This window comes from Phasianus colchicus, chromosome 24 (assembly GCF_987193195.1).
Source record: "Phasianus colchicus chromosome 24, bPhaCol1.hap1.1, whole genome shotgun sequence".
In the NCBI taxonomy this organism is placed as follows: domain Eukaryota; kingdom Metazoa; phylum Chordata; class Aves; order Galliformes; family Phasianidae; genus Phasianus; species Phasianus colchicus.
In genome coordinates, this window is record NC_143459.1 from 2,562,354 (window position 1) to 2,589,314 (window position 26,961).

The 26,961-nt window shown below is 47.9% G+C and overlaps 3 protein-coding genes and 1 long non-coding RNA gene across 11 annotated transcripts in view; 3 read left to right on the top strand and 1 right to left on the bottom strand.

Annotated features, from left to right (window-relative positions):
- The first annotated feature begins 13,089 nt into the window (after positions 1–13,089).
- On the top strand, positions 13,090–17,889 carry LOC116230119 (uncharacterized). Of its 6 annotated transcripts, none has more exons than XM_090123899.1 (4): positions 13,090–13,217; positions 14,565–14,605; positions 16,222–16,285; positions 17,320–17,889. In XM_090123899.1, exons 1-4 carry the CDS (start codon positions 13,130–13,132, stop codon positions 17,394–17,396), a joined length of 270 nt encoding a protein of 89 aa, XP_089980025.1. In that variant the 5' UTR covers positions 13,090–13,129; the 3' UTR covers positions 17,397–17,889. The 6 variants fall into 6 exon arrangements, 1 of the variants encoding a protein (XP_089980025.1); XR_016459702.1 differs by lacking the exon at positions 13,090–13,217 and adding an exon at positions 14,165–14,298 and having other exon boundaries at positions 16,098–16,391; XR_016459705.1 differs by lacking the exon at positions 13,090–13,217 and adding an exon at positions 14,165–14,298 and having other exon boundaries at positions 16,098–16,285.
- Positions 17,890–17,898: 9 nt separating this feature from the next.
- HTR1D (5-hydroxytryptamine receptor 1D) lies at positions 17,899–19,067 on the top strand. Its single transcript, XM_090123898.1, has one exon. It carries the CDS (start codon positions 17,931–17,933, stop codon positions 19,065–19,067), a length of 1,137 nt encoding a protein of 378 aa, XP_089980024.1. The 5' UTR covers positions 17,899–17,930.
- A 572-nt stretch (positions 19,068–19,639) lies between these two features.
- On the bottom strand, positions 19,640–26,021 carry LOC116230118 (uncharacterized). Of its 3 annotated transcripts, none has more exons than XR_016459706.1 (3): positions 25,053–26,021; positions 24,576–24,723; positions 19,640–19,842 (listed from the first exon to the last, which is right to left on the bottom strand). It is a non-coding gene; the product is annotated as an uncharacterized LOC116230118 (long non-coding RNA). The 3 variants fall into 3 exon arrangements; XR_004167168.2 differs by lacking the exon at positions 19,640–19,842 and adding an exon at positions 22,445–23,715; XR_016459707.1 differs by lacking the exon at positions 19,640–19,842 and adding an exon at positions 23,729–23,898.
- An 80-nt stretch (positions 26,022–26,101) lies between these two features.
- The window catches only part of LUZP1 (leucine zipper protein 1), a 35,755-nt gene continuing 34,895 nt past the window's right edge, over positions 26,102–26,961 (top strand). Inside the window, exon 1 of the mRNA XM_031595052.2 lies at positions 26,102–26,234. The gene's annotated coding sequence lies outside the window, so the exon portion shown is untranslated. The remainder of the gene's footprint in view (positions 26,235–26,961) is intronic.

Genomic DNA, 26,961 nt, shown 5'->3' on the forward strand with positions numbered 1-26,961 from the left:
GATTTCAGCCTATCTTCTGAAGCAATGGAATAAAAACCTGAGCCCTTTGAAATCAAATACCCAAAAGCTGCAGCTCAGAGCAATCAGCAATCCAGCCAATGCTGTTGAGACTTTCATGTGCAATACTGGAGAATGAGATTTAATTCTCTTCGTAGTGTTTTACCTCTGCCTCCTCTGGGGCTTCAATTTGCTATGTGCCAAGGAGCCAAGGAAGAGCTGCATCACCAGCTCAGACAGAAGGGTGAGAAAGTCTTGGGCATATACATCATAGAAAACAAAATCAGAGAGGTGGGACTGCTGAGATGGAGAATGAGATTTCAGGGGGAAAAAAACATGGGAAGGTATAAAACCAACAAGAGAACAGTTAGATGGATCAGAACAATTAGCTGAGTCATAGAATGGCTTAGGTTGGAGGTGACCTTAAAGATCACCCAGTGCCAACCACCTGCTGTGGGCTGGTTGCCAACCAGTAGATGATGCTGCCCAGGGCTCCATCCAACCCCACCTTGAATGCCTCCAGGGATGGGGCTGAACTAAGGGCCCACTCTGGCAACAGCACAGGTCACCCCATGGCTGCCTGGCCAGACACGACTTTGGTTTCTCATTGAGCTGGCAAGCAGATTAAAGCTTAGCCTTGTTATTTCCCAGCTTTCCTTTGCATACATTACCAACTAAATAATTGCTTCATACTTTGAAGCCGTATATCACCGGCTTGCAGAGTCATTTTGCACACAGCTAAAGGTATCCAAAGAAAAGCACCTAAAAAATAACCATTACATCTCTAATTTGAGGAAAGGAGAACAGAACTGACATTTTGAACAAATGATGTTCTAGCCACATGGTTTTCTCTGGAAAACAGATATTTAGGTTCCTATGAAATGTTGGCTTTGAAATGAACTGAGATATGCTCACAAAAACATGCTATTGGAAACTCTTCAGCTTCCTGATTTGTACCTTCGGAAAGTAGGCTCGATGTGAAAAGGAAAAATGCAATCTGCCACGTGAAAGCCAAATAAATGGATGCAGAGAGGAAGCTCAGCAAAGCTGTCTTTGTGTCCCACAGCCCAAGGAAAAGCCCAGATCTTCTCAAAGGTCCTCAGTCAGCACCAAATTGCTGCAGATGTACCTGAGCTAAACTGATGCACAGCTACAACTGCTCCGACACACGAGTCTGCAGACTGAGCATCACCACCACACTTCTGCGACTCTGTCAACCTTGCCAACACCGACGTGTTTTTTTCCTAGTGTTAAACTGAGAAGCAGACTCATTTCAGAGGCCCCTTTATCTGCAGATCTGCCTGTCTCACTGGTGCACACTCACAGCATCTCCGGGTTTGTGCACAAATTCCCTCTCTGCATGAGCTCCCCTGCCTCCCACCCCCAAAAACGATAACATATCTCAAAGAATAGCTGCATTATTTTTCTAAGCGGAACATTCAGCACAGGATATTAAATACAGCGCTGATTTTGACCTTATAAAGCACGAGTGAAATGAGCTGTAGCTGTTAGAAGGCAAGAAAAGTGTCCGGCTGACCAAACTCAGAGAAGGAAGAAACGTATTTTACGTATTTCTTCCCTTTTTTGAAAATGTCTGAAGACTGGTTTGCACCCCAAAACTGCCTCCTTTTCCACATCAGTCTAAGAAAGCCACCAACCACAGCCTTTATTCTGTATGGAAGTAATGCTTGTGAACAATATCAAACATCCACGGGCCACGGCACAGCAGGGCAAGCGAATGCTCTGCTCCTATTGAGTGACTGACAGCACAGCAGTGAGACAGCTTATGATGGCCACAGCTCCGAGACCATCTTGCATTCTGCTGCAGAGCTCTGCAAGATTTCCTGTAAGCTTCTCTTGCCCAAGGGCAGAATTTGTTCTTCAGCTGGAGATGGAAAAGACCAACCTCTTTCCTTGCACATTATATCGCACCAAACACATTTCCACCCACCAAACGACACCCACATTGTTTGGAAGGAGAATAAACTGAGAGGCATCTTCTCGAGGTTTTTGAAGAACAGCTATTGTAGCTACGGAGGTTCTTGTTCTGTCTCCAGGAAATTCTGGAGGCTCAGAAGATTCACTCGGTGTCCTCTCCCAGCCTGGAAGTCAACTGATGCTGCAGGAAGCGATCTGTTTTATTTTACTTATTTATTTTTGTATCAGATTCACACCACGGTGGGACAGCTTGAAAATTCCCTCTAATTCCAGGTGAGAGCTCCGGGTGAGAGGCTGTAGCTGTCTGATTAACACAACACCCCCTCCAGTGTTAAAAATGCATTCTTACAAGGGAGGATGGATGGGATGCTGCTATTCCCAGGCACAGCCAGCAATCAGAGGTGCTGAAGGAAGGTCAAAATTGGAGAGCGTGAAATTCCTTCTGAGCCTGAGCTCAGGGCAGCTACAGCAGACTTGTACTCAAAGTCACACAATTCCTGAGCATGAATGAATTTCAGCCCATCATGCAGAGATAAGGTGGTGGAGATGGCAGAGCCCGGCTATCAGCAGTAGTAAGTGTTCAAAAAACATGAGATTAGCTGTTTCTTGAAAATAATCCAATATGTAAATTAGCTGCCAGAGGGAAATGGAGACAGCTGGTTGACAGTGTCTAATTTAGTATCTTTTTAAGGCCAAATGATACCGCAAAGGAGCTTTGACTTTATCACTGCTGTTTCAAGACTTTGGCTCTACCTGAATTGCAACTGATGGCATCTACTGGGACTCATGTGGCATGGTCACACAGCACACCTCATTTGGGGAGATATGGATTTGAAGGGTGAGCTGTTCGGTGGGTAAGGAATTGGTTGGATGGTTGTGGACAAAGCGCTGTGGTCAATGGCTCCGTGTGCAGGTGGGGGTGGTGAGGAGGGGTGGCCCCCAGGGCTGCATCTCAGCACCAGAAATCTTCAGCATCTTTACCAATGGCATCAATGATGGATGAAGTGCACCCTCAGTGCTTTGCTGATGGCACCGAGCTGAGCTGTGCAGTTGATACAGCAGAAGGAAGGGATGCCAGCCAGTGGGACTTGGATGGGATTGACAGGTGGATCCATGTGAACCTGATGAGGTTCAACAAGGCCAAGTGCAAGGTGCTGCACCTGGGTCTGGGCAATCCCAGCTGTGTGTAGAGCTGGGGGAAGAACTCTGTTATGAAGAAAAGCTGAGGGAGCTGGGGGTGTTCAGTCCGGAGAAGAGAAGGCTCTGGGAGACCTCATTGTGGCCTTCCAGTACTTGAAGGGAGGGAAACAGGAGGGAGAGTGACTTTTTACACGGGCAGATAGTGATAGGATAAGGCAGAGTGGTTTTAAGCTAAAGGAAGGGGGATTTAGATTAGATGTCAGGGGAAGTTTTCTCTCAGAGGGCAGTGAGGCGCTGGCACTGCTGCAAAGAGCTGCGGGTGCCCCATCCCTGGAGGTGCTCAGGGCCACACGGATGGGGTCCACGGCAGCAAAACCTGGCTCTTGATCGGCAGCCCTGCCCGCATCAGGAGGCCTGGAATTGGCTCATCTGCGATTCTGTGACTCTACGACAAAGCTCATGCGGGGCAGCCCCGTGTGGGGTCACTCCGGGAGAAGGAAACCAACCCCGTCCTTCCCCCTCCCCGCCGCCCGTGGCAAAGCAGCCCCGGCTCTCCGCAGCCCGGGACCGGCTGTGGCCCGGCCCCCGGGGCTGAGCGAACCGCCACGCCGCCGCGCCGCGCCCGAGGAGAGCCGGGCCCCGCGGCGGAGCGGAGCGGCGCTGGCGCAGCGGAGTCGGGGCCGCCGCTATTTAGGGCGAGCGCGGCCGGAACCGTCACAGCACGGAGAGGAACGGCGGGACCGCAGGTGAGCGGGGCGAGGCCGGGGGAGCGCCGACGGGGCGGGCAGCGCCGCGGTTCCGTTCCGTTCCTTTCGGTTCGGCCCGGTCGGGCGGAGGGCGCTCGTGCTGCCCCGGTGAAGTTGGCTCCCGCACCTGCCGAGCGGAGCAGAGCCGCGGGGTCCGGTGGTGCCGCCGCCGCCTCCTTCTCCTCCTCGTGGCCGCTCGCTCCCCGCCGGCCGCGGCTCGGGGGTCCGGGGCGCATCGCGCTGCCGGAGGGGATGCGGGGGGTGCGGGGGGGGCAGGACGGGAGCTGGATGAGGAGGCGGGCGGGGAGGGGTGAGGAGCGCCGGACGTGGACGGGAGCGCAGTTTGTCCCGTAGGGATGCATCGCTGTCGCGGACGGGTTGGAGTTTTAATTCACAGAATTGCCAGGGTTGGAAGGGACCTCAAGGATCGTGAATCTCCAACCCCCCCTGCCACATGCAGGGTCATTATAGAATGGCTTCAGTTGGAGCGTGGGACTTCCCAGCACTAACCCTGTCTTGGGCTGGGTGCCCCCACCAGGTCGGGCTGCCCGGAGCCCATCTGTGGGCTCAGGCACCTCCAGGGATGGGGCACCCGCAGCTGTGGGAGGCAGTCAGCATCTCACTGCACTCTAAGTGAAGAATTTCTCCCTGAAGTCTAACCTAAATCTCCCTTCTTTTAGTTTAAATCCATTCCCCTTTGCTGGGTCACTATCTGCCTGTGTGAAATGTCACTCTCTGTCCTTCCTTCAAGTACTGGAAGGCCACAGTAAGGTCTCCCAGAGCCTTCTCTACTCCAGGCTGAACACCTCCAGCTCCCTCAGCCTTTTTCCACAACAGAGGAGCTCCAGCCCTCTGAGCATCCTTATGGCCTCTTCTGGGTCTGTGCCAACAGCTCCACATCTTTCCTGAGTTAGGGTCCCAGATTTGGATGCAGTCCTACAGGTGGGACCTCATGAGGGCAGAGCAGAGGGGACAAACCCGCCTGCCCAGTGCCACCCCTTTGCTGAGGCAGCCTGAAGTACTGTTGGCCTTTTGGTCTGCAAGTGCACGCTGCTGCTCATGTCCAGCTTTTCTCCACCAGACTCCCCACAGCCTTCTCTGCATGGTTGCTTTCAAGCAGTTCTTCTCCCACACACACCTGGGATCGTCCTGGCCCAGGTGCAGCACCTTGCATGGCCATGTTGAACCTCATCAGGTTTACGTTGGGCCCAGCTCTCAATCCTATCCAGGTCCCTCTGGCTGGCATCCCTTCCTTGTATTGTATCAACTGCACTGCTCAGCTCGATGCCATCAGCAAAGTGCTGAGGATGCACTCAGTCCCATCATCAGTGTTACTGGTGAAGATGCCGAAGAGCACCAATCCCTGTTGAAGATTTACTGTGGATCTCCTCCCCCCCAGTTGGAGGGGGATATTTATAAATGGATTAAACCACTTTGAAAGCGTAATTTTGGTGTGAATTGATCTGAGGGGGCTTTGGGTGGCCACGTATCAGAGATCTGTCACACTGCAGTGCTCCCAGCCTCGTCCCTCCCCATCCCAGTGTGTACCCACTGACCCAGCCTTGCCTCAGGTGCAGTGTGGCCAAACATCACCACTGTTCAGGTGCTCGCTCCCTGTACCTGCACAGATGTGAGTTGGGGTGTTCCAGATGAAAGCCCTTTTGTGGAGCCCATGAGGAATGCGGTGACAGTGCAAGCTGCAGCAAATAATAGATGGGAACTGGTTTCATGGATGGGTTTTGGTACTACCACAAAGAGCAGGAGTGTCTGTGGAATTATACAACAGCCAAGGATGAGGTCTGCAGCCCTGTGCTCGTGAGATGGCCCTGATTTTTCCATTATGCAGTAGGCATGAGACTTTCAAGCCAAAGGCTTCAAGGAGATTTGAGTTTCCTCTGAAAGACCACAGCTGTGAGCCTGACACAAACCCCAGGGGAGGAAACTTCCTTCACAAACCTTCCCAGAGGCTGTAGGAGGTACCTTTCCCAGCAGTTGTAACTTCTGCTGTGTTGTGTTGATGTCAGTGGGTTGTGAAGGGGATCATTGCAGGCTGAGATGGAGGTTTCTCAGGACAGATCTGCTTTTGGGTTTTTTTTTTGTGTTTGCCCCACAGTAAGATGGCATGATAACAGAGGATTTAGGTTGTGCATTGTGTGTTCTTCTTCAATACTGAAATGAACAAATATCAGCCAGTCTGTTTTTCGTATTGACCCTAACATTTTCTTTTTTCCCAGATCCTTATGGTTTCAGAACAGTGTCCTCCCAGAGACATCACTCTTTCATTTTTCCTGAAATCACAGATCGTTGTGTCTTCTTTGCAGCCAGTGGTCACTCCCTGTGTCGCACCTTTGATAGGTTCCAAGGAGGTAGAAATAGAGCCCAAGTGATGCAGGCATGTGTGAATAAACGTCTGAGAATCAGAAAATGGAAAAATCCAGCCTGCTGTGCTGTGAATGATGCTGGTTTGCAGCTTTCTTAGGGTTCTGTAAAGTGTATTTTTAAATGAAGCATGTCAGAATGCAGGAAGATGTGCTGGGTCTGGCTGCTTGTCTTACACAGACAGCATGATGGCAGAGAACAAAAGTCAGTGGCAAGGATGCCGTGCTGGTCTGTACGCTGCAAGAAGGCACAGTTGTCCTGGAACCACTTTTATTGCAGAAGTTGTCCTCCATACAGCTCTGTGCAGCCATCCTGATGTAAAAAATTACCATAAAAAACTGATTGGTCTTTACTCTGCCTTTTGGGGGAAGGTAGCATGGGCAGTGCACTTGTATGCATGTGAAGAGAGACATCCTTCAGAGTGCACACAGATCAGAACCCACATTCTGTGATTCCCCAGGGCTGCAGTGTGTGATGTCTGATGTGCTCCTGTCTGTCCTGCCAGCTCCCATCCTGCACATCACCTGGAGGAGAATTTACCACCTTTACCATCTCTCATGCTCATTGGAAATCAGAGAGCTCAGGGAGTTCTAAATCAGGGGAAAATAATTATCATTGTTGCTGTAAATACTGTAGTAAGGAGTGTTTCAATGTCTGAAGAGCACTCAGCTGGTCATACATGGGAATGCTGCTTCACAGTGCCTTACAGATGTTGAGGAATAAAAGGAGCAAACACTGAATATTTGGGGACGTTGTGTCTGTATGGTAGGGACTGAATAATAAGGCAGCATGATGAAGATCACCATGCAGTGAGAGGTGAGGGATGAGAATTAGTGGACATGAAAAAAGCTGCTGCTGTTGGTGCAGAAGCAGTCTATCAAGATAGAGAACGTTTTGGCAGTCATCCTACAAGGCATAGCCATGGAAGTGTTCCTTCCTCCTGGTCGTGCTCTGAAGTGGTGGGGACTGGGAGCCCTGGTTTCCCAGTGGCAGCTGTTATAAACAGTTGTGGCATTCCTCACCGATCTGTGCTTGAAGACAATAACAGTTATTTTAATTTCTCTGCCTCCGTGGAGCACCGCAGTACCACAGAGCTGAGTCCTGAGCCAGCTCCAGATCTGAGTGCTGACGTTCTGTAGCACTAGCACTGTCTTGGATTGCTATTTTTCACTGTTGTACTCAGGGGAAAAGGTGTTTTCCAATCCACTTCGCTTCCCCAGTGCTGGATTGCTTGGAAATTCATTTCAGAAAGGTGGTTTAATGTGTCCTTAACATCTCTGTCATGGAAAGTTTTTATGGTGTCTCCAAACAATTCCTTTAAGAGCTTTGCTGTTCTGCCAGGTTTCCCCAACAGCAGTTCTGTGCCTCTCCCCTCAGTAGAGCAGCCATAGCCTTGGGGAATGGGCTTTTCATATGCTCTGTAGCAGGCTTTCATGCATATAAAGACTGTTGAACACTTCCTTCAGCTGTGTCCTTTCTGGCCCAGCCATCCCTGTTAACTCAGTTTATTCTCATAGGTCCACTTTTCTGATAATTCTCACTGCTTTCCTCTGTCCTCTTTCTGTGTAGCCCGTATCACCTTGGGAACGCAGTGCCCAGGGCTCAATGAACACAGGGTTCCCAAATGAAGCCCAAATGAACAAAATAAGATCTGTGTGAGGTTCTTTTCCTGGTTACACATCTGCCAAAGTCTTTGCCACTTGGAAGGGGTGTCAGATTGCTGATGCTGCTGGTGGTACCTCTTGGTCCTACAGTGTGGAGCTGGTTACTCTGCATCATGCAGCAGGGCAACTGCTTGTTTCTTAACTCAGATGTAACCTTCTTACTCCTGCATGCTGAAATCAGCTTGTATCACTGGAAGAAGCACACCATCCACTTTGTTAACCAAGCCATTACTGAAAGCAGTGCCAACTGCTGTGTGTCCTTGTTCCCATCACAGCAGAGGATGTTCTGCATGGTGTTGATGCTCTCTGACACGTCTGGCTGCGTGCTCCACGTCAGGTCATTCAGCCAAATGTTGATCCCATTTTCTTCCTGAATTGCCTCCAGGACAGAGGGTAAGGAGGAACAAGGTGAATGAATGCTTCTTCCAGGAAGTGTAAAGCCATACTTCTGCAAATGAGCCTACTGACTTTATTTACCAGGTGTGGGATTGCTGCATGAGTGTCAGTGTGCTGCCTTCTGAAGCCACCTCATTCCCTACGTTGGCAATATGGGGGGAGATGAGGAGCAAAGGGCACAAGGATACTCTGATGATACTCTGATTAATTGTTTATAGTTAGGCTTATCAATTCTACCATCATTCTACTGTTACCAAACAGGCTGCCCAGGGAGGTGGTAGAATCACTGTCCCTGCAGGCGTTCAAGAACCTTGGGAATGTGATATTGTAGGGACATGGCTTGGTGGGCAATGTTGGTGGTAGTTGGATGGTTGGATTGGATGATCTTAGAGGTCTTTTCCAACCTTAATGTTTTTACGATCATACCTTGTGTTTTTAAGTCATGACTGCAGAGAGTGGGACAGCACCCAGTGCCTTTCAGATGCTTCTACAGGCAAAGCTGTAGGATACTGGATTGGAAATGAGGACAGGCAAGGAAAAATGGCTAAAGCATAAAGGGGTGAAACTCAGTGCATGTGGATGGACTGAAAACTCCCGGTGGACCCCATGCTCAGAGTTGGAGTCTCATGGGAATGGCTGCACATACTGAACCCAGGTTAAATAAAGCATCATCAGATGCTCTGCAGAGCACAGCACGCTGCTCAGCTGAGCACAAATAGTTTGGGTGGAATCTGCAAGACTTTTTTTCTTTCTTTATATCTCTTTCCAGCATTATAGACGACAGCTGATTTTCAAAGGGCCAGTGCTTGAGCACTGATTCCTTTGGATGCTGTGGTCTTTTTCAGTGTTCTGTGTTTGCCTAATTCCCACTGCTTCCACTGAATGAACACCAAAGTTTTTCAGACTTACAAGTGAAGGGAATAGAGCACCATTAAATACTTGGGGAAAATTCTGTATTTCAGAATAGTCTAAAGTCTAGACATCATCTAAAGGATGTTATCACAGTGATACACCATCGTTTTCTGAACAGACTTCAGTATGTTGGCTCAGGATACCTCTGGTGCTGATCTCCCATCAGGTGTGAAGAGAAGAATCGTGGGCTCCTTTGGGGCATGGGCTCACACAACCTCATCTTTATGTGCTGATATGTTGGGCTTCATAGGGAGGTTTGGTTACCCAGATGTGCCTGGAAGCTCCTCACCTACATCTGAGTAATGGTCTGAAATTCCCTTACAGGAGAGAAATCGGATTCATCACTTCGTAAGCAACGATATGATCTTTTCTCCCAAGAGTTAACTGAAGTCAAGTGATGTCAAGTGAAGTCAGACTGCTGTCTGTGATGTGCTCTGCTTGGTGGTGTGAATCTCATTTGTCACGTTTAATCTCACACTGCGCCGTATCTCATCAGCCCTCACAGTTCCACTCCTTATATAACGTTGAATAATAAAGGGAGTGAAAATTTGAGGAAAAAAATTATTAATTGGAGGTTTTGCATTGTGTATGTTTGTCATCAGACACTGCAAGGCTATGGGGTTCAGGTAATGCTCTCAGAACTAAATGTTCTGGCTCCTGCTTTCTCTAAAGAAGCTCTTGGTGATGTACTGTAGAGGATGTTTCTGTGCTATAGCATCTACCAGCATCACTGCTTGCTAATTTCCAGCCTTTCTTTGTGATTACTGCAGAACCATAGCGTGGTTTGGATTGGAAGAGGCCTTTATTCCAACCCTGGTCACGGGCAGAGGCATCTCTCACTACATCAGGTTGTCCAAATCCCCCTCATAAGGCACATTGAGTCGCAGGGTGTAGTGGCAGTGGGTTGGATAGCTTGTGTGTATAGAGACAAAAGAGAGAAAATGTTGATATTTCCTTGAAAACTGAGTGAAATATTAAAAACTGTGTGCCTGTGCAACAGCATGCTGAATTAAGAAATGCTGAGGAAGTCATCTTAGAGCAAAAATAAAATAAAATAAAAAGGTCAGGGAGATGCAAACTAGCTATGGCTTCTGCTTGCAGGATATGGCAGTGTATGCAAATAATACAAAGTAATTTGGTGTTGGTGCCAACAAAGTACTCCTGAGATCTCAGAAGCATCCTGAATAATCAGAATAACCAGTCTAGCCAGTAGCACTGCGTGCTGCTCTCTGAACACATGAGAAACTCAGGTGCCAACTATGCTCCTGTTGATTGAGCTCCGTGTCTAAAGGAGTTTTAATCATTAATTCTGCTAACTCACGTCCCTGATGTGGAGTGAATCAGGTTCTTGTGGTCCACTCAAGCTTATGGCCCATGCTTGAGTGGCAAACAAACGAGTAATTGCAGTTGTGCTCATTCCTCTCACATTTGCAGGTTGGCTTTGTTTTGCTCTTAGTTTTGTCATTGTACCCAGTGTTGAAATCAGCTCCTCATCATACGAACGTACTTATTCCATTCTAGATTACTTTCTTTGCAAGGTGCAAACTGCTCTCTCACGTGGTTCACTAGCTCATGTGCACTGGATAGCAAATAACAGCACTCACACTGCTGCTCTTAAACTATCCCTTCCCATATTTGTTCATCTTCTTTCTTCACACTGGCAATTTGGCAGCCGTTCCAGTACGCAGTGCTGCCTAATCCTACTTATTGTGTAAGGTACATCTGCCTGCTATTTTCTTGTCAGGTTTATTCTCTCTCCTCTACAGCTTTTGCAAAATGCTATTCTTTCCTGTATGCATTTCAGACAGTTTAATCCAGAGCCAGGACTCTAGTTGTGGTTATTGTTACCTTTGAAGCATACTCAGTCCTTCACAGCAATGCATGCAAACCATACAGTCAGACCCCATTTGACTGATGTTCCCAAGCTTTAACTTTAACACAGATTCTGAGTTTTCTGGGCAGTACATTGTGGGGTTACTTTCTCCCAGAAGCTGCATCCTGCTTTAACTACCATCTATGGACTGTCTGGTTTCTACAGCTTCTTGAGCAGTGTTGGATCTGGTCTCAGAGCAGCGCTCTGCAAGCACTCAAATGCTATTTACTGGAGTCAGCTGTCCCAAATCTACACGAACTGGCTCAGAAATCGCTCCCTCTTTTGACTTCTCCTGTGATTGCCTCTTTCAAGCGTGCTGTTCTTGCTAGGAGTGCCATCTGCTGTTTGCTGGGTTGTGCTGTGCCTTCTATTCATTGCTTGTCCGGGTTTCAGCGTGACAGAACCTGCATCGTTTATTTTGGCGGATTCAACATTTACATGGAAAACTAAACGCAGCTATGAAAAGAGAGGAGAGCAAATGGATTTTCTGCCATCTCCTGAAGCGCAGCTCTGTTCTCAGCCATCCCTTTGCAATTCCCCGTGTTGTTACCCAGCTACAGGGGAAGGAATGAACTCTCATTCCTCTGAGTTCAGCCTGAAGTCAAAGGAAACATTTTTCAACGTCTTAAACGTAAGGTTGTTCTCAGCAAAAACCATCCTGTTCTCTAGAAATGGCAGCCGGGCTCCGAACAGACAGGAACGTGTGCGACTTTGGTCGCACTGAAATCTTCCTATCTTCCCTATCCGCCGTGCTGGGCTGCGGCTGATGTGTGCGGTGTCCACGCGATGGCACTGTGTCACAATCATCTTTTAGTGCCGTTAACCTCGTGTTTGCCAGCGTGCTGCTTGGAGCCGAGCGTGGAGCTTCACGAGTTTGGCACTTGGGACGGAGGAATCCCAGGCATCCCTACAGACTGGAAGGAGCGGGCCTTGAGAGCAGCCCTGTGGAGAAGGACCTGGGGGTCTTGATAGACGAAAAACTTAACATGAGCCAGCAGTGTGCCCTTGTGGCTCGGAAGGCAAATGGGATCCTGGGCTCCATCAGAAGAGGGGTGGCCAGCAGGGACAGGGAGGTGATTGTTCCCCTCTGCTCTGCTCTTGTGAGGCCCCATCTGGAGTACTGCGTCCAGGTCTGGAGCCCCCAGTACAAGAAAGACAGGGAGCTGTTGGAGAGGGTCCAGAGGAGGCCACAAAGATGATCAGGGGACTGGAGCACCTCCCCTATGAGGACAGGCTGAGGGAGCTGGGCTTGTTCAGCCTGGAGAAAAGAAGGCTGTGGGGTGACCTCAGTGCAGCCTTTCAGTACCTAAAGGGAGCCTACAAACAGGAGGGGAATCAACTCTTGGAAAGGGTGAGTGACAGCAGGACAAGGGGAAATGGTTTTAAGCTGAGGGAAGGGAGATTTAGGTTGGATGTCAGGGGGAAATTCTTTACAGAGAGAGTGGTGAGGTACTGGAACAGCTGCCCAGGGAGGCTGTGGATGCCCCGTCCCTGGAGGTGTTCAAAGCCAGGTTGGATGGGGCCCTGGGCAGCCTGGTCTAGCATTAGGTGGGATGGTTGGTGGCCCTGCGTGTGGCAGGAGGTTGGAGATTCATGATCCTTGAGGTCCCTTCCAACCCTGGCTATTCTGTGAAAATTCTGTGAAAATTCTGTGAAAATTCTGTGAGAAGCACAGCCCTGCCTTGCTGCTTTCCCATTGCTGCTCCATTCCCTGCTTCAACCACAGAGCTGGAGCGCAAAGCGCCTTCACAAAGCTGTCTGGCTTTAGGTAAGCACTATGGGTTATGATAACACTATTATTATCATTATTGATGATAAGAGTGCTTATCACCGACAGCTAAAATGGTTTTGCACTCTGAATATACACCTCTCTTCACCTTCAAGACCATGAACTGTGCTTTCCCTTTGCCTCTTAAGTTAAATAACAGCAGCTGCCTAAAACTGTCTCTCCGTTTAAGAATTCCTCAAATCTTTCCAGGATACCAAAGCATTATTACACACCTCCTGGATCTTCTTAGGAATCACTGAATGTGTGGATGAAGGTCCCTTCCTGTGCTGTGTTCAGTGCTTTTGGAGGTGGAGGAATGAGGGATGCAGTCGTCGCAGGTCGTGGCTGTGATAAAGGAGAGAGGCAGTTGCAGAGGGCAGCCCTGATCTCTACCTCCTGCCATGGTATGTTGTGATACCACCTTCCCTTCAGGCACCTGGAACTGAAAAAATACCCACATCCCATGGCCGAGGGCAGCAGGTGATGCACAAGGAGGGTGGCCAAAGAACCCTCATCCAAGAGGGTTTCCATCTTGAGAGTGGGGAATGCAAACACACTGAGTCCTGCCTGGTAGAGACCAAAGCAAAGACCAACGACCGTGGCTGCTGCATTCAGACTGCAAGCATAACTTCATGTGCTGCCCAGGCTGTAAAACTGCACGCAGTGAAGACAAGAATGATATCCAGAGATGGTAACAACTCTTGTTCCTACCCACTGCATCTCTTCTTCTGCTCCAGATGTCATTTAAGCCCTATGTAAGCAACACTGGAAGATTGCTCTCAGCTGAATGTGCCACATGGGCTCACAGGATTCCAGGATATACAGCTCTTGTAAATGCATTTGTGTTCTTTTTTTCCTTAATAAGTAGCTACGTGTTTGACCTTGACTGTATTGTTTAATTCAGTGATTGCTCTGAATTTCTTTTTATCCAATATGTGTAGTTTAAGAAAACTAATCTTTTCTTTCTCTGTTTTTCAACAGGAAATTCATTTGTCTCTATTCAGGATTATCCCTTAGTTGAATAAAAGATAACTTACATTATTGAAAATACATTCATTTTAGCTTGATGATAACTTATGTTCTTTACATACTAATACACTAATGTTAATGGTAATACCATCACTATTTTTTTTATATCAGTATTGACTGTCAACTCGCACAAACTAAGCACAAAGTCTCTAAAATAGGCATCAGAGTGAATTACATTCAAAGGAGCTTCTAAAAGTAGATTTAGAGTCCCTGATTCCTAAAGCTACGTGCATGCATGTTCTTAGCAGTGCATTGAATTTAACGTTCAGTTAGAATATGTGAGGTTACATTATTAAACAAATGCATAAATCTTTGCAATTGCAGGGCTATGAGTTTTACCAGAGTTTTATGGCCATCCTGTTTGACCATGTTTGTACCCCAAGGCACTGCCTGTCACTTTTGATGGTGCAGCCCAGGAGATTGTGACTGACTGAACTGGATCACGCTTCTGTTTAGGTTCTACACAGTGAATGTTTATTTATTTAGAACGTTACAAAAATATTTTCCAGTTCTGCATGTTATACCCTGCTGTGGCACTTTACTGCTTCTTAGGGGAAAAAATATTTTGACTGATTGTTTTGCAGAAGTCTGTAGTCCCTGGTGATAATTTATCACATAGGGAATATGTTTTCATGTCAGCACGGTGAATACCCAAGATAAAGTTCTAAGCAGGGAACAAAAATGAATATGGCTAATCATTCTGTCTCATATTTCTGGTTTAGGTTTTCTCCTGTGTGGGATGTGCCATCAGCCTGGTGTTCAGGTAAAGAGATTTCTTAGGCTCTGAAATAAGCTATTGAGTCAGAGAATCAAAGGGATGGTAATAGGGAATGAAAAAGAAATCAAGAATATAAAGGAAAATTATCACAGAGAAACCAGGTTGATATTTAGCATCCCTGCCTGATGAAGAGAATCCAGGGTAAGTTTTCAAATGGAAATAAATCTGGCCAAAATGAATACCAAAACTTCACAATCAGGGAGCTGTAAGCCAAAGATCTCAATGCAACTCAGGATCTGAGGTACAAGGGGATCAAGAGGGGTGTTCAACCTCTATTTAAAATACTTAAAACTTCCTTTACACCCACCAACTGTAAGACAGCTGTTGTGATGTAGTTTCCAAAGAGACCTGATGGGTAACTGCGTATTCATAAACCTGAAGTCTGTACTTGGCTGCTTTGCAGAAAATATCATAAACAGTACAATTACTGTACGTATGGTAAATATTGTCTTCTGGGAATCAGTGAAAATGGCTTTTGTAAAGGTAAGTTTGCCTCACAAAACCATTGAATGAAGTTGTGGAGTGTATGGATTGGTTGATGTCCAATTGATACAATTACTTGGATTTCTCAAGAGACTTTGGGTAAGGTTCTTGGCCAGAGATTCTTAAAGAGGGTAAATAAGGAAAGCTCAGACTACCAGTGATCTGGAAAGTGTGAGGACTGAGGTGAGACAAAGCTTTTCAAGTATTAAAAGAAAGGACTGACTGTGCAGAGTTGCAAAGAATGTTAGGTAAAGCGTGGGAGAAGGAGTTCAGTACAGGGAGGTGCAAAAAGTGAACACATAGGAAAAAAAAAAATGCTGATGTTACCACTCATGCCTTTGCAATTATATTAATTGGGACTGTTTAGTGGAAATGTCAGATTGGTGGTTTGTAGAAAAAAAACAACTCTTGGGAATTGCTAGGAAAGAAATTGAGAACAGCAAAGACTGTTATGCTGTACCCACATCTTCATGTTATGCTGTATGTTCATCTGTGCTGTACCTACATCTTCAACACTGTCCTTCAGGTCCCTGTGTCTCAGAAAGGACGTATCAGAGTTGGGACAGTGTCAGAAAAGGGCCACAGGGTTGAGCTGAATGTATGGGTTAATGTTGGAGTCAGATCACTGGATTTCTTGGACTTTGCTTGCTATGTCCATTCTTGTGTTCAGAGAAAATTATCCATCACTTACAATCATGCCTCATTCTTGTACACACTGCCAAAAGGCAATGATACAACAACTGTTTTTAAAGGTGAAACACAGGAGGAGTAAAATTTCCTTTAAAAAATTCTCTGACAACACCATGAAAGCTGACAGCTGCAGCCACTGCCATCAAACCAGGCACTGATGCATTGGTTTCACAGCTACGAGGTCACACATCCCACCAGTCTTATGGTGCTGTTGCTCTCTTTCTTTCTAATGTTTTAATAACAATAACAACAGTTAAAATAAGCTTTGTTAATTATATACATTAACTGTATTATCTATTTTCAGAGGGCTGCTCTGAAGGTTATGCCTCCTGTTTTATGGTCCATGATGTCAGAGTTGGATGTTGGTACAGCAGTTGAGGTTGAACCTTCCCACCAATATCCTGTTCTGTTTTGTTGCTGTGTGACAGATGGCAGCAGAAGGGCACCCTGACAGTCTGGTGTGTCTGACATGGAAGTGCATATGGAATAAAGGTGTGTCACTGAATTCCTTCATACAGAAGAAGTTGCACCCACTGACATTCATTGCTGCCTGAGGACGTTTATGGAGACCAAACAGAGGATGTGAGCACAGTGAGGGGTGGGTGATGAGTTTCAACAGTGGTGACAACAACAGTGGGTCACCTCTGTAATGAAAAATAGTGTTCTGTAGATGAGAATTTGGTTTATCAGACTTACTGAGCTCAATGTTGCTGTTGTATTTTCCACTGAGATAAATAGGAGGCATTACTTTTAGAGCAGCCTGCCTATGTGCAGCCCAGGCAGGCCACCAGGTTGGACATCCATACATTAAACCTTTGCTCAGTCATAAAAATGGACGTTAAGAAGAACAGCTGGCTGAAGAGAGTCATAGCTTACTATGAAGTATGTGACTCTTCTTGGTCCCTTATTGAAAAAATACACCTACAAAGAAACAGCATCACTGAAAGTAACTGAACCACAGAAGGTGGATGTTTACAAAAAAAAAAAAAAATCACAGAAAACCAGAAAGCACCGTGCACAGTGTTAGGAGCTCGAGAGAAGCTGTTTGACACATTGGTATTTCATGTAGGATGGATGCTCTTGCTCTACAGATTCCTCACCGCATGAGTCTCAGTTCTTTGTCAAAGGTTGTGAAGCTGTGCAAGTTATTGCTGTTGGAGGCGTTTCAGCTCCATTGTTGGGAGGAAGCCAGCCTGGGGGTTATGTTTGTGTCAGTGTCTCTGTTGTTAGCCCAGGGGATGTGCTTTAGAACTGTTCATGACCCACAATTGGGATATCTGTCAAGAAAGCATGGGCTGCCATAAGTAAGTGATGTTCTGGTACTTGTGGGTGGGTCTGACCAAAAGATCTCAAGGAAATCTGTCCTAGGTTGTTCTCTTCAGGTTTCAGTTTCATGAAGATTTCAGTTACATGAAGTAAATCTAAAGAAATGTATGGAAAGTCTGTTGTTTGTATACTGTCACAGTTCAACTTCCACAAATCCTCTATCACCACTGTGGGCTAAAACATTCACTTTCTTTTTGCAGATCCCCTTAGCCAGCCCTACTCTTCCTCTTTCGAGGGAAGCACCACCAGTCATGGCAGTCATTCGCCGTGTGCGTGACCAGGAGCACTGCAGTACGTGGAACATTCTGTGAGCTTCAGCACCGACACATCGAGAACTGGTTCCCAATACAGCATTTGAAGACTGGATGTTTGTTGAAGAGAAAGCCAGAATGATCTGGAGGAATAAACGAGAACAGAGCTCTGCACTGTTTGGAAGCAGGTCCTGATCTACAAATCCAGCAGAAATCAGGTTTATATCAGGAATCCAGGCAGTACTGTATTATCTTTTGGGTACTCTACCAGTAGAGATCTTTATAAATACCAGAAGTGTGACATTCAGATAATAGAGTGGAAGTGAAAATACTCTTGAGGATAGCTTTGTCCCAAACGTTGGGGCATAGGTTACATGCCCAGATGTTTCTACTTCAGCCTCTCACTTTCCAGTAATGATTTATGCAGCTGCTGTTTTCAACAAGTTGGTTTTTCTTCAGCGTTGGGCTCTAGTATGAGAAGTTGTAATTCAGCAAAAAGGTGAGCATCTTTCTTCATCATCCTGGAAAGGTTACATTGAAGACTGAAATCAGTACAGAGGATGACTCAGTATAACCTTTCGACAGAGCTCTCTCTCCAGAGCTTAGCAAATAAGTCATTAAATTTTACTGAACCACCGCTGGCTTTGGATGAAAGGACATTATTAGGGCTGAAGATATCCCTGTCAGTCCTTCTGTCTGTCATAACTTTGGCAACGATCCTTGCAAACATTTTTGTTGTTATTACAATTTTTTTTACTAGAAAGCTCCACACACCTGCAAATTACCTCATTGGCTCCTTGGCAGTAACAGATCTTTTAGTGTCTGTCCTCGTGATGCCCATCAGTATCGCTTACACTGTCACCCACACGTGGGCCTTTGGCCAAGTGCTGTGTGATATCTGGTTATCATCAGACGTCACGTGCTGCACAGCCTCAATCCTACACCTCTGTGTTATTGCGCTGGACAGATACTGGGCTATCACAGATGCTTTGGAATATGCCAAACGCCGGACTGCTGGCCGAGCAATGCTCATGATCGCTGTGGTTTGGATGATCTCCATTAGTATTTCTGTGCCACCATTTTTCTGGAGGCAAGTGAAAGCTCATGAAGAAATCGCAAAGTGTAATGTGAACACAGATCAGATTTCCTACACCATTTATTCCACTTGTGGAGCTTTCTACATTCCAACTGTGCTCCTCCTAATATTATATGGTAGAATTTATGTAGCAGCTCGATCCAGGATCCTGAAGCCACCTTCACTGTATGGGAAACGATTCACTACTGCACACCTCATAACTGGCTCTGCTGGCTCTTCCCTCTGCTCCATTAACGCAAGCCTTCACGAAGGGCATTCCCATTCTGGTGGATCCCCAATATTTATCAATCATGTTCAAATAAAGCTTGCAGATAGTATTCTGGAAAGGAAAAGAATTTCTGCTGCAAGAGAAAGGAAAGCCATCAAAACTTTAGGAATTATTCTAGGAGCTTTCATTATCTGCTGGCTGCCGTTCTTCGTCATGTCCCTCGTTCTCCCTATCTGCCAGGATGCATGTTGGTTCCATCCCATCCTGCTGGACTTTTTTACGTGGTTAGGTTACTTAAACTCATTAATCAATCCTGTCATTTATACAGCTTTTAATGAAGAATTTAAACAGGCTTTCCAAAAACTAATACATTTCAAAAAGTGCTCGTCTTGATCCTCTTCTGTTGCATTACTGAGCTTTGCACAATCTCGCAGCCTCCCCTGAGATTTTCTGTGCTTTGATTCCTGGGTGCAGAGTGGTGAATCTCCATCCCTGTGCTGTGCATGGAACAGGGAACATCTCGCAAGTTTGGTTCTCTCTGTCTGGAACTCTGTATACCATAAGATAACTTGTCTGTGGTCTCTGCAGTGATCATTTGTATGCGTAATATCAACAGATGAAGTAAAGTTTGCAACAGGTGAAAGAGTGAACAGAAAGCCGAATTTGTGCAGAGCTGCCCTGAAAGTAATGCCTCCTGGTTTGTAGTGTTGGCCCACAACACCAGAGGTGGGTGTTGGTGGGATGGCAGTAGAAGTTGAACCTTCCCACCGATATCCCATTGCGTATTGTTGCTGTATGACATATGGCAGCAGTCTGACAAACGGTGTCTGAAACAAAAGTGCGTATATAGCAAAGGTGTGTCATTGAATTCTTCCGTGCAGAAAAAAATGGCACCCATTGACATTCATCAACACTTTGGAGACCCAGCCGTGGATGTGAGCACAGTGAGGCGGTGAGTGGTGCATTTCAGCAGTGGTGACAGTGATGCAACAGTTGAGTTGCATTCTGGACAGCCATGCAGATTTTTAGAGCGTGGCGTGCAGCTCTTCTTTATTGCTGGTGAAAATCCACAGCTAATGGTGGTGGATACATTGACAAATAGTGTTCTGTAGCTGAGAATTTGCTCTATCAAACAGTGGTATTGTACTCTTTGCATCTGTTGTAGTTTCTGCAGAAGGAAATAGGGGGCGACATTTAGAATAAGATGGCACATGCTACCAAGCCTGTCATGTCTTTGTAATCTAATGGGAGGAAAACTTATGCATATTTGGAGGACTTCAGTATTTCTGCTGTATATTGCCAGCATTTCATGTAGGCTGAAGAAGTTTCTAGAGAATGGGATCTAACACCTGTATTTCCTGTGGCACATACCTGTCCATCTGAAATTGATAAAACTAGCAGCTTTGGAAGAAAACAGGTTGCAGCCTGAGTGCAGGCAGCAGGGCATGAAGACGTAGCAAGCATGTGAGTTCTGTGAGCACTTCACAGATATGAATTTGAAGCTACACTTTTGGTAAACTGCAGAAAGAAGACATACTGTTGGAAATCATTTTTACACATTTGATCATGTGTGCAATAGCCAGTGCAGAAATACTACAAAATAAATAGCATGAACATTACTGAAAAGTACCTTGCTCTTGTATTTGTGTTGTTTTGGGTTGGTTTTGTGTTGTTTGGTTGGTTTTTTTGCATGCCCAAAATGAAACAAAATATGTTCAGTGTCAGTGTGGAATGATTGGGACCTCAGAAGGGAGCCAGAAGGACCCATCCTTGGTTCTGGTAATGTTTATTCCATAGCCATAGAAAATGAAGGTAGATTCAGCAAAGACAGCTGAACATTGCTGTGTCTAATTCCTGGGCACTCAGGCTCCCTTAGGAAGCAACTACGTGCTTAAGATTGAGCCAGGAAAAAGCTATTTTTTTCAGCCTTTGTGAGAATTGAGAGTCTTCAAGTGATGCATGGATACTGTGAGCCTTTGGGGATGAAAGATGTGAGTGAGTGAAAACTGAAGACTTGAGATAGGGAAAAGACAACTGGCCAGAAGTAGTAAATAATCTGTTCTCCATACTCATAGAGGTTAGACAAGAAATCAGGGAATTTGGAAAGAATTAAGTGAAATATCAAGAAAAACTTTGATATTAAGGTTGTTGGGGTGGATGTGAAGTATAAGGAAGAAATTGCTCACAGTGATGAGGAGGGGATGTCATAGTCTGTCTGCTAGGTAGGACTGTAACAAATATTACCCTGCTTTACCTTTATAGCTGGTTCTAAGTGGTCGGTGGATTGAGATTCCTTCATTATTGCTAACAGTCCTGGAGATGAGAGCTTAAATTGATTAAAGACCAGTGAGCAAATGGAAAACAGGATATTTGGAAACCCATGTCCTAAGGAATCCTGCAAGAAGCTTCCTGTTCATCTAATCTCTCTGTACTGAGAGGCATCTTCTCTGCTTCCATAGCAATGTTCTGAGCCTGCCCTTTGTCGAGGTGTCCTTTCCAAAGAGTCCTTTGTTTCTTTTCAGCATTCAGAAGGACACCTGGAAACCTCCTGTCTGCCTTCCTTCTTATAACTGCTGGATAATGATGAGCTGCTTAACTTTCCCCAGCCCTGTGATAGTTCCTAGCTGGAACATTTTGTCTTTGTACATATGCAAATCAAGTGGGGAAGGAGGAAAGGAGAAACAGACCTGGACAATTCAGTCCAGTACTCAGAGCACAGCTGGAGAGCAAAAGACTCGGGGTCAAATCTGTTATCTAATAAGTAGCAGATGGTTTTATGCCCAATATAAAAACTGTTGAATTACTTCAACAGCTGAAATGGTAAACTTTGTCCTTCAGTATCTGGGGAGTGACATTGTTTGAAAGCAAGCTTCCCAGAAGAGTGTTTTGGTTGTTGATGTGGTGGGTTGGCATTTCCTGCATGGAGCTGGGTTGGCAGCAGTAGCCAAAGCCAATTCCCAGGTGTCTCCACAGCATTTCTCCTGCTGGTTCATCTGCCCAATGCGAGGACTTCCATGAATCATAAAACCATTGATAACGGTCCTGAAGGGTCCTCTGAGCTGGTCTGCTCCCATGGCCTCATCTGGATCAATTATGCTTTTGTACTTCTTCTGTCAAGTCTACTCTTACGCTAAGACTTCTGATGTTGAATAGAATGGCAAAATGTCATAGCGCAGAAAGATGATCCATTACTGTTCTTCAGGCTTTCATAAAACACTGTTAAATTGGACCGCAAATGAACGGAGCCCTTTCTTTGATTCGATTACAGAACCTAGAATCATTTATGTTGGACAAAACCTCAAAGATCATTGAGTCCAATCATTAACCTGGCACTGCCAAGTCTACCGCTAAGCCATGTCCCTAGGCACCACATCTGCACATCTTTTAAATACCTCCAGGGACGGTGGCTCAACTACTCCCCTGATCAGTCTCTTCCAATTCTTCATGACCTTTTTCATGAAGAAATTCCTCCTGACAGCTAACATAAACCTCCCCTGGCACAACTTAAGGCCATCGCTTTTCATCACCGTCACCAGGAGCACACAGCCCCCCTCAGCACAACCTCCTTTCAGGGATTCGTAGGGAGCGATCAGGTCTCCCCTAAGTCCTTTTCTGTTGGGTAATTTCCAGCCACTCTTCCACCATCCTGCAGCACAGCGTGGACTTGGCGTGACCCAAGTGCAGGACCTGACACTTAGCCTTGGTGATCCTCATACACCTTCAGCCCATTGCTCCAGCCTATCATAGGCTAATTATAAGCTAATACAAAAAGCCTGCAATAGGCTATTTTTTTGCCTATTCTATAGACTAATTAAAAAAGGCACACAGTGCAATATCACACCATTCTTAATGCTGGTAAATATTTGATATAGTGCTTCAGGAATTCATATTTGAAAACAAACAGTAACATGGAACTGGCAGAGGACAACGCTGACATGCATCGTAAACGTAAGATAAAGAACACCCCACAGCTGAAAGGAGGAGGCTGTCATGTCAGAGATCAATGTCCATATTTACTGTGTCATTCAGGGTCTGTGGATTGCAGTCGAGCACATGAACTCATCTCACAGAAGACACAAGAGCTGAGTGGTTTCTAGGAGCCTCTCAGATGCAACTCTTGTTAATACTGAGCACATGGGTAAAGTAAAACACATTTTAACTTGTAATAGAAGAATGTACTGCAGTTGTCCCAGCAGATAGTTATTTCTATGACTAAGAAGGATTTATTCAAAACAGAAGAATTTGTTAAATGAAAGTCAAAGCATGCATGTTCCCTGCAGCACCCTGCAATTAGATCTCAGTGCAGGATATTCCGTCAGCTGGAGACATTTGTCCTTTATCAATTACCAGGAACTCTCCCCAGTCACCACCTCCTTTCAGAAAGCATTCCTGCAATGGCATTAGCTTTTAGAAGCCAGTGCAATAAATACTGGGATCTTATTATGACTATAGCCCAAATCCCTGCAATCAGGTAATAACATAAGAATCTCAGCTGCCATTATAAGAAATTCTTCTTCTTTGCACAGAAAAACAAAATTGCACCCAGAGAGAGGTGCTCAGTGGCTCAGTGTGCGGATGGAGATCAGTGAGCAGTGGTGTCCCTCAGGGCTCCATCTCAGCACTGCTGCTCCACAGCATATCTACCAATGACACCAATGATGGATTGAGTGCACCCTCAGCACTTTGCTGATGGCACTGAGCTGAGTGGTGCAGTTGATAGAAGGAAGGGAAGCCAGCCAGAGGGACACGGGCAGGCTGAGCAATGGGCCCAGGTGAACATCATGAGGCTCAACAAAGCCAAGCAATGTTGATTTGATGGATGCCGCTGGCTCATAAACCCATGGGCTGATTCAACTGACTAAACTGGCAGAACAGTATTCACTCTGCTTTAATTTTCCTCTGGTTTAATGAACAGATTGAATGCCAGAAGTGGTGCAACAGAAGCAGCACAGACTCACAAATAGCTGCAGGAGGACAGGAGCAGAACTGCATGTACCATCAGCAAGCTGTTAGATTGACTCAGGCACCTCATTTAAACTGACTGTAGATACAGAGCAAGAGCAGAAAAGTCACTTCGTGGACTTTGTGGACTGGAAGACGACTCAAAAACATTTTTAATAGCCACTGAGAAATCTGTTTTCTGTAAGCTTCTGTAATCCCTTTCCATGCTTATGCCTCTGGTGTCTGTGGCATCCCGTGGCCAGGCACTTCTCATGTGATCAAGCTGTGCAAAACCAGCACGAGCTACTTCTCTTTGTTCCAGCCTGCTGCACCCACACGGTCTCCTACTGTCAGACATGCTGACAGTTCCTGTTGCTTCCCCATATTATTCATAATTTTATGGGTGTTTATGATCTCCCCTCCCCCTATTTTGTCTGTGATCACATCTGCCCACGTGATTTCTATTCTGCACCCTTGGCACCATAAGAAGACAAGGCTGTCCCTGCAGTCTTTCTGGGTAAGAAAGAGACCTGCAAGCAACCCCAGGCATATCCCCTCCTCCCTGTGCCTCTGCCCCTCTTCCAGCCTGTGTAGTTTGCTCCACCTCTGTCCCCTTTACTCTTCAGAGTTGTACTCCCTTCACATTGTTCCTGTCTCTCCTGCTAATTTTTGGCAGTTGCCCTTGTTGCCAACCCCTCAGTCCGGCCCAGAGCTGAGTCTGCCTTCATCACTTCGTTACATCCTCACTTCCACTCGTCCCTTTCTGTCCTTTTGCTCGATGCTTCCATTGACTGTACTAAGTCCCCATGAATGAGAAACAACACAAAACAGCTCCTAAGGGCAGCTAGCTTTTCCTTATTTCTCTTCATTTTCCTTAGGTCATGCATCGTATTTCCTTTCTTAAGGCATATCTTTCTGCTTCTCTAACATCACGTAACACAACTCTGCCCTCCAAAATACCTTCTCCAGCAGCTGCAGCTCTGTTGCTATAGCCCTGGTACCATCAGCTGCAGCCACAACACTTCCACACCACCCACAGCAGATGTCTGATGTTGGTCATTCCCTGGTTTTCCTCTCTCTTCCTCGCGCTGGAGTCACCACCTGGATGCTGGTTCAGAGAAACACTCAGAAATAAAGTCCTCTTTTATTTCCCCTCAAGTCAGCTTGTTCCCCTGTATTCCCCTTACGTCTGGAATCAGCCTCGTGAGGTTCAGTAAATCCACGTGCAAGGTCTGCACGTGGGTCACAGCGACCCTCTCGCTGTCAGTGTGAGCTGGGAGATGTAAGGACGGAGCACAGCCCTGCCCAAAAGGAGGCACTGATGGATGGCAGCTGGACATGAGCCAGCTCTGTGCCCTCACAGCCCAGGCAGCCAACCGTACCCTGGCTGCATCCAAAGCAGGGGATCTGCCCCTCTGCTGTGTGCTGAGACCTCACCTGCAGCACTGCACCCAGATGGGGAGTCCTCAGGACAGGAGAGACGTGGAGCTGTTGGGGAGAAGGGCCACAGAAATGCTCCCAGGGATGGAACACCTCCCTGCGAGGCCAGGCTGAGAGCTGGGCTGTGCAGCTGGATGAGGGAAGGCTGCGGGGAGACATACAGGTCTGTCAGTGTCTGAAGGGGCTGTAAGAAAGGGGATAAGAAAGGGGACAGACTCTTTAGCAGGGCAACAGGACAGGGGGAAATGGTTTCAAACTGAAAGAGGGGAGATCTGCGTTGGGTATAAGGGAGAAGTTCTTTACAATAAGGGTGATGAGGCACTGGAATGGGCTGCTCATAGGGGCGGACACCCAGCGTGAGGCTGGAGGGGCTCTGAGCGCTGATGGAGCTGCGGGTGCCTGCGCTCAATGCTGCGAGTTGGACCTTTGAGGGTCTCTTCCATCTTCAGCCATTCTATGGTACCAGAGGCAACCACGGCTGAATCACCGACCGCTCCGCTCAGCGCCACGTCCCAGACTAGAAGCGGCACGTTGTGGGGCAGCCCTTCAGGACGAACTTTCCTCCACACCCCGGTGCCATCCGACCTACGTTCCCTCCTCGGCGCGTTGCCGACAGCGGGAGCTGCGCACGGCTCGGGAGCGGAGCTCCGCACCTCCGGACGGGCCGAGGGCCGCCGCTCCCCCCGCTCCCTCCTCCCGCGGAGCTCCGGCCCCGAGCCGCTCCCCGCCTCCCCCGTTCCCCTCCCGGTGCCCCCATCGCCCGCCGCTCCGTCCCGTTTCGCTCTCCCGGCACGCGGTTCCCTCCGGCCGCCCCGCTCCCTCTTTCCCCCAAAATGGCCGAAACTCCTTCCTCGCTTCTCCCAACGACGGCGGATCCCGCGGAAGCCGCGCCGCACGGAGCGGATCGCCCGGCGGAGGCGGCGGCGAAACTCCGCGACCGTCCGGCACCGCCGGGCCCCCGACCCCCGCCCCGCCCGGCGGCGCCGCTCCCGCCCCCCGCCCCGCCGGGCCCCGCTCCCCTCGCGGTGACGTAGCGGCGCCGGGGCCGCCTCTCATTGTCAGCGCCCGGACCCGCCGCTCCAGCACGGCCCCGCGGGCTGCGGCCGCCCAACTCCGCGCCGCGGCTGCTCCGGCCCGGCCCGTCCCGGCGGCCGCCAGCGGAAGCCCGGCCCGGCGCAGGTAGGAGGCGGCGGCGGCGGCGGGGAGGAGGGGGGCACGGAGGCCGGACGGGCGCCGCACGGGTGCCGCGGTCCCGGCCCGGCGGAGCCCCGCGCCGCGGGGTGGGGAGGAATTCGAGGCATCCGCTTTGTCCGCGCTGCCAGCACGGCGCCTCGCGGGGCCGGGAACCGCGGCGTGGCGGCGGGGGAACCCCGAGGGGCGAGGCCGGGCGGACGGGCCGAACCGCTCCGCCGTGCCGGGACCCGGCGGGGCGGCTATGAAGCGGCTAGGAAGCGCCTTCGGGCCGCGCTCCGTCGGCTCCGAGGAATCCGCCGACTTCCCCCAACGGCCGCTTCGCGACGGCGGAGACGGAGCGGCCGCCGCGTTCCTCCCGAGGCCGCCCCGCCGCCCTCCGCTCTGCCCTCCGCTGCCGGCCCGGCGCTGCCCCTCCCGGCCGGGACGCGGCGGTGCCGGCGCTGCTCTGAGCGCTCCCCGGTGCTCGCAGCGCTCCTGAGCCGTTCGGAGGTTCCCGCACGCTGTGAGGCACGCGGGGTTCCTGCGAAGCGAGCCGCCAGCTTCCATTTATTTATTTATTTGCCTCTCTTTATTTCCGGCAGCTCCGTATACTTCCTTTCCCGTCAATTGTTGGTGTTTCTGCATTTTTTTATTTTTATTTTTATTTTTTTACCCCCGCTTTCCCAACCCGCCCGCCTTTATTGTGTCGTTTAATAACGTTCTCCTTGATTTT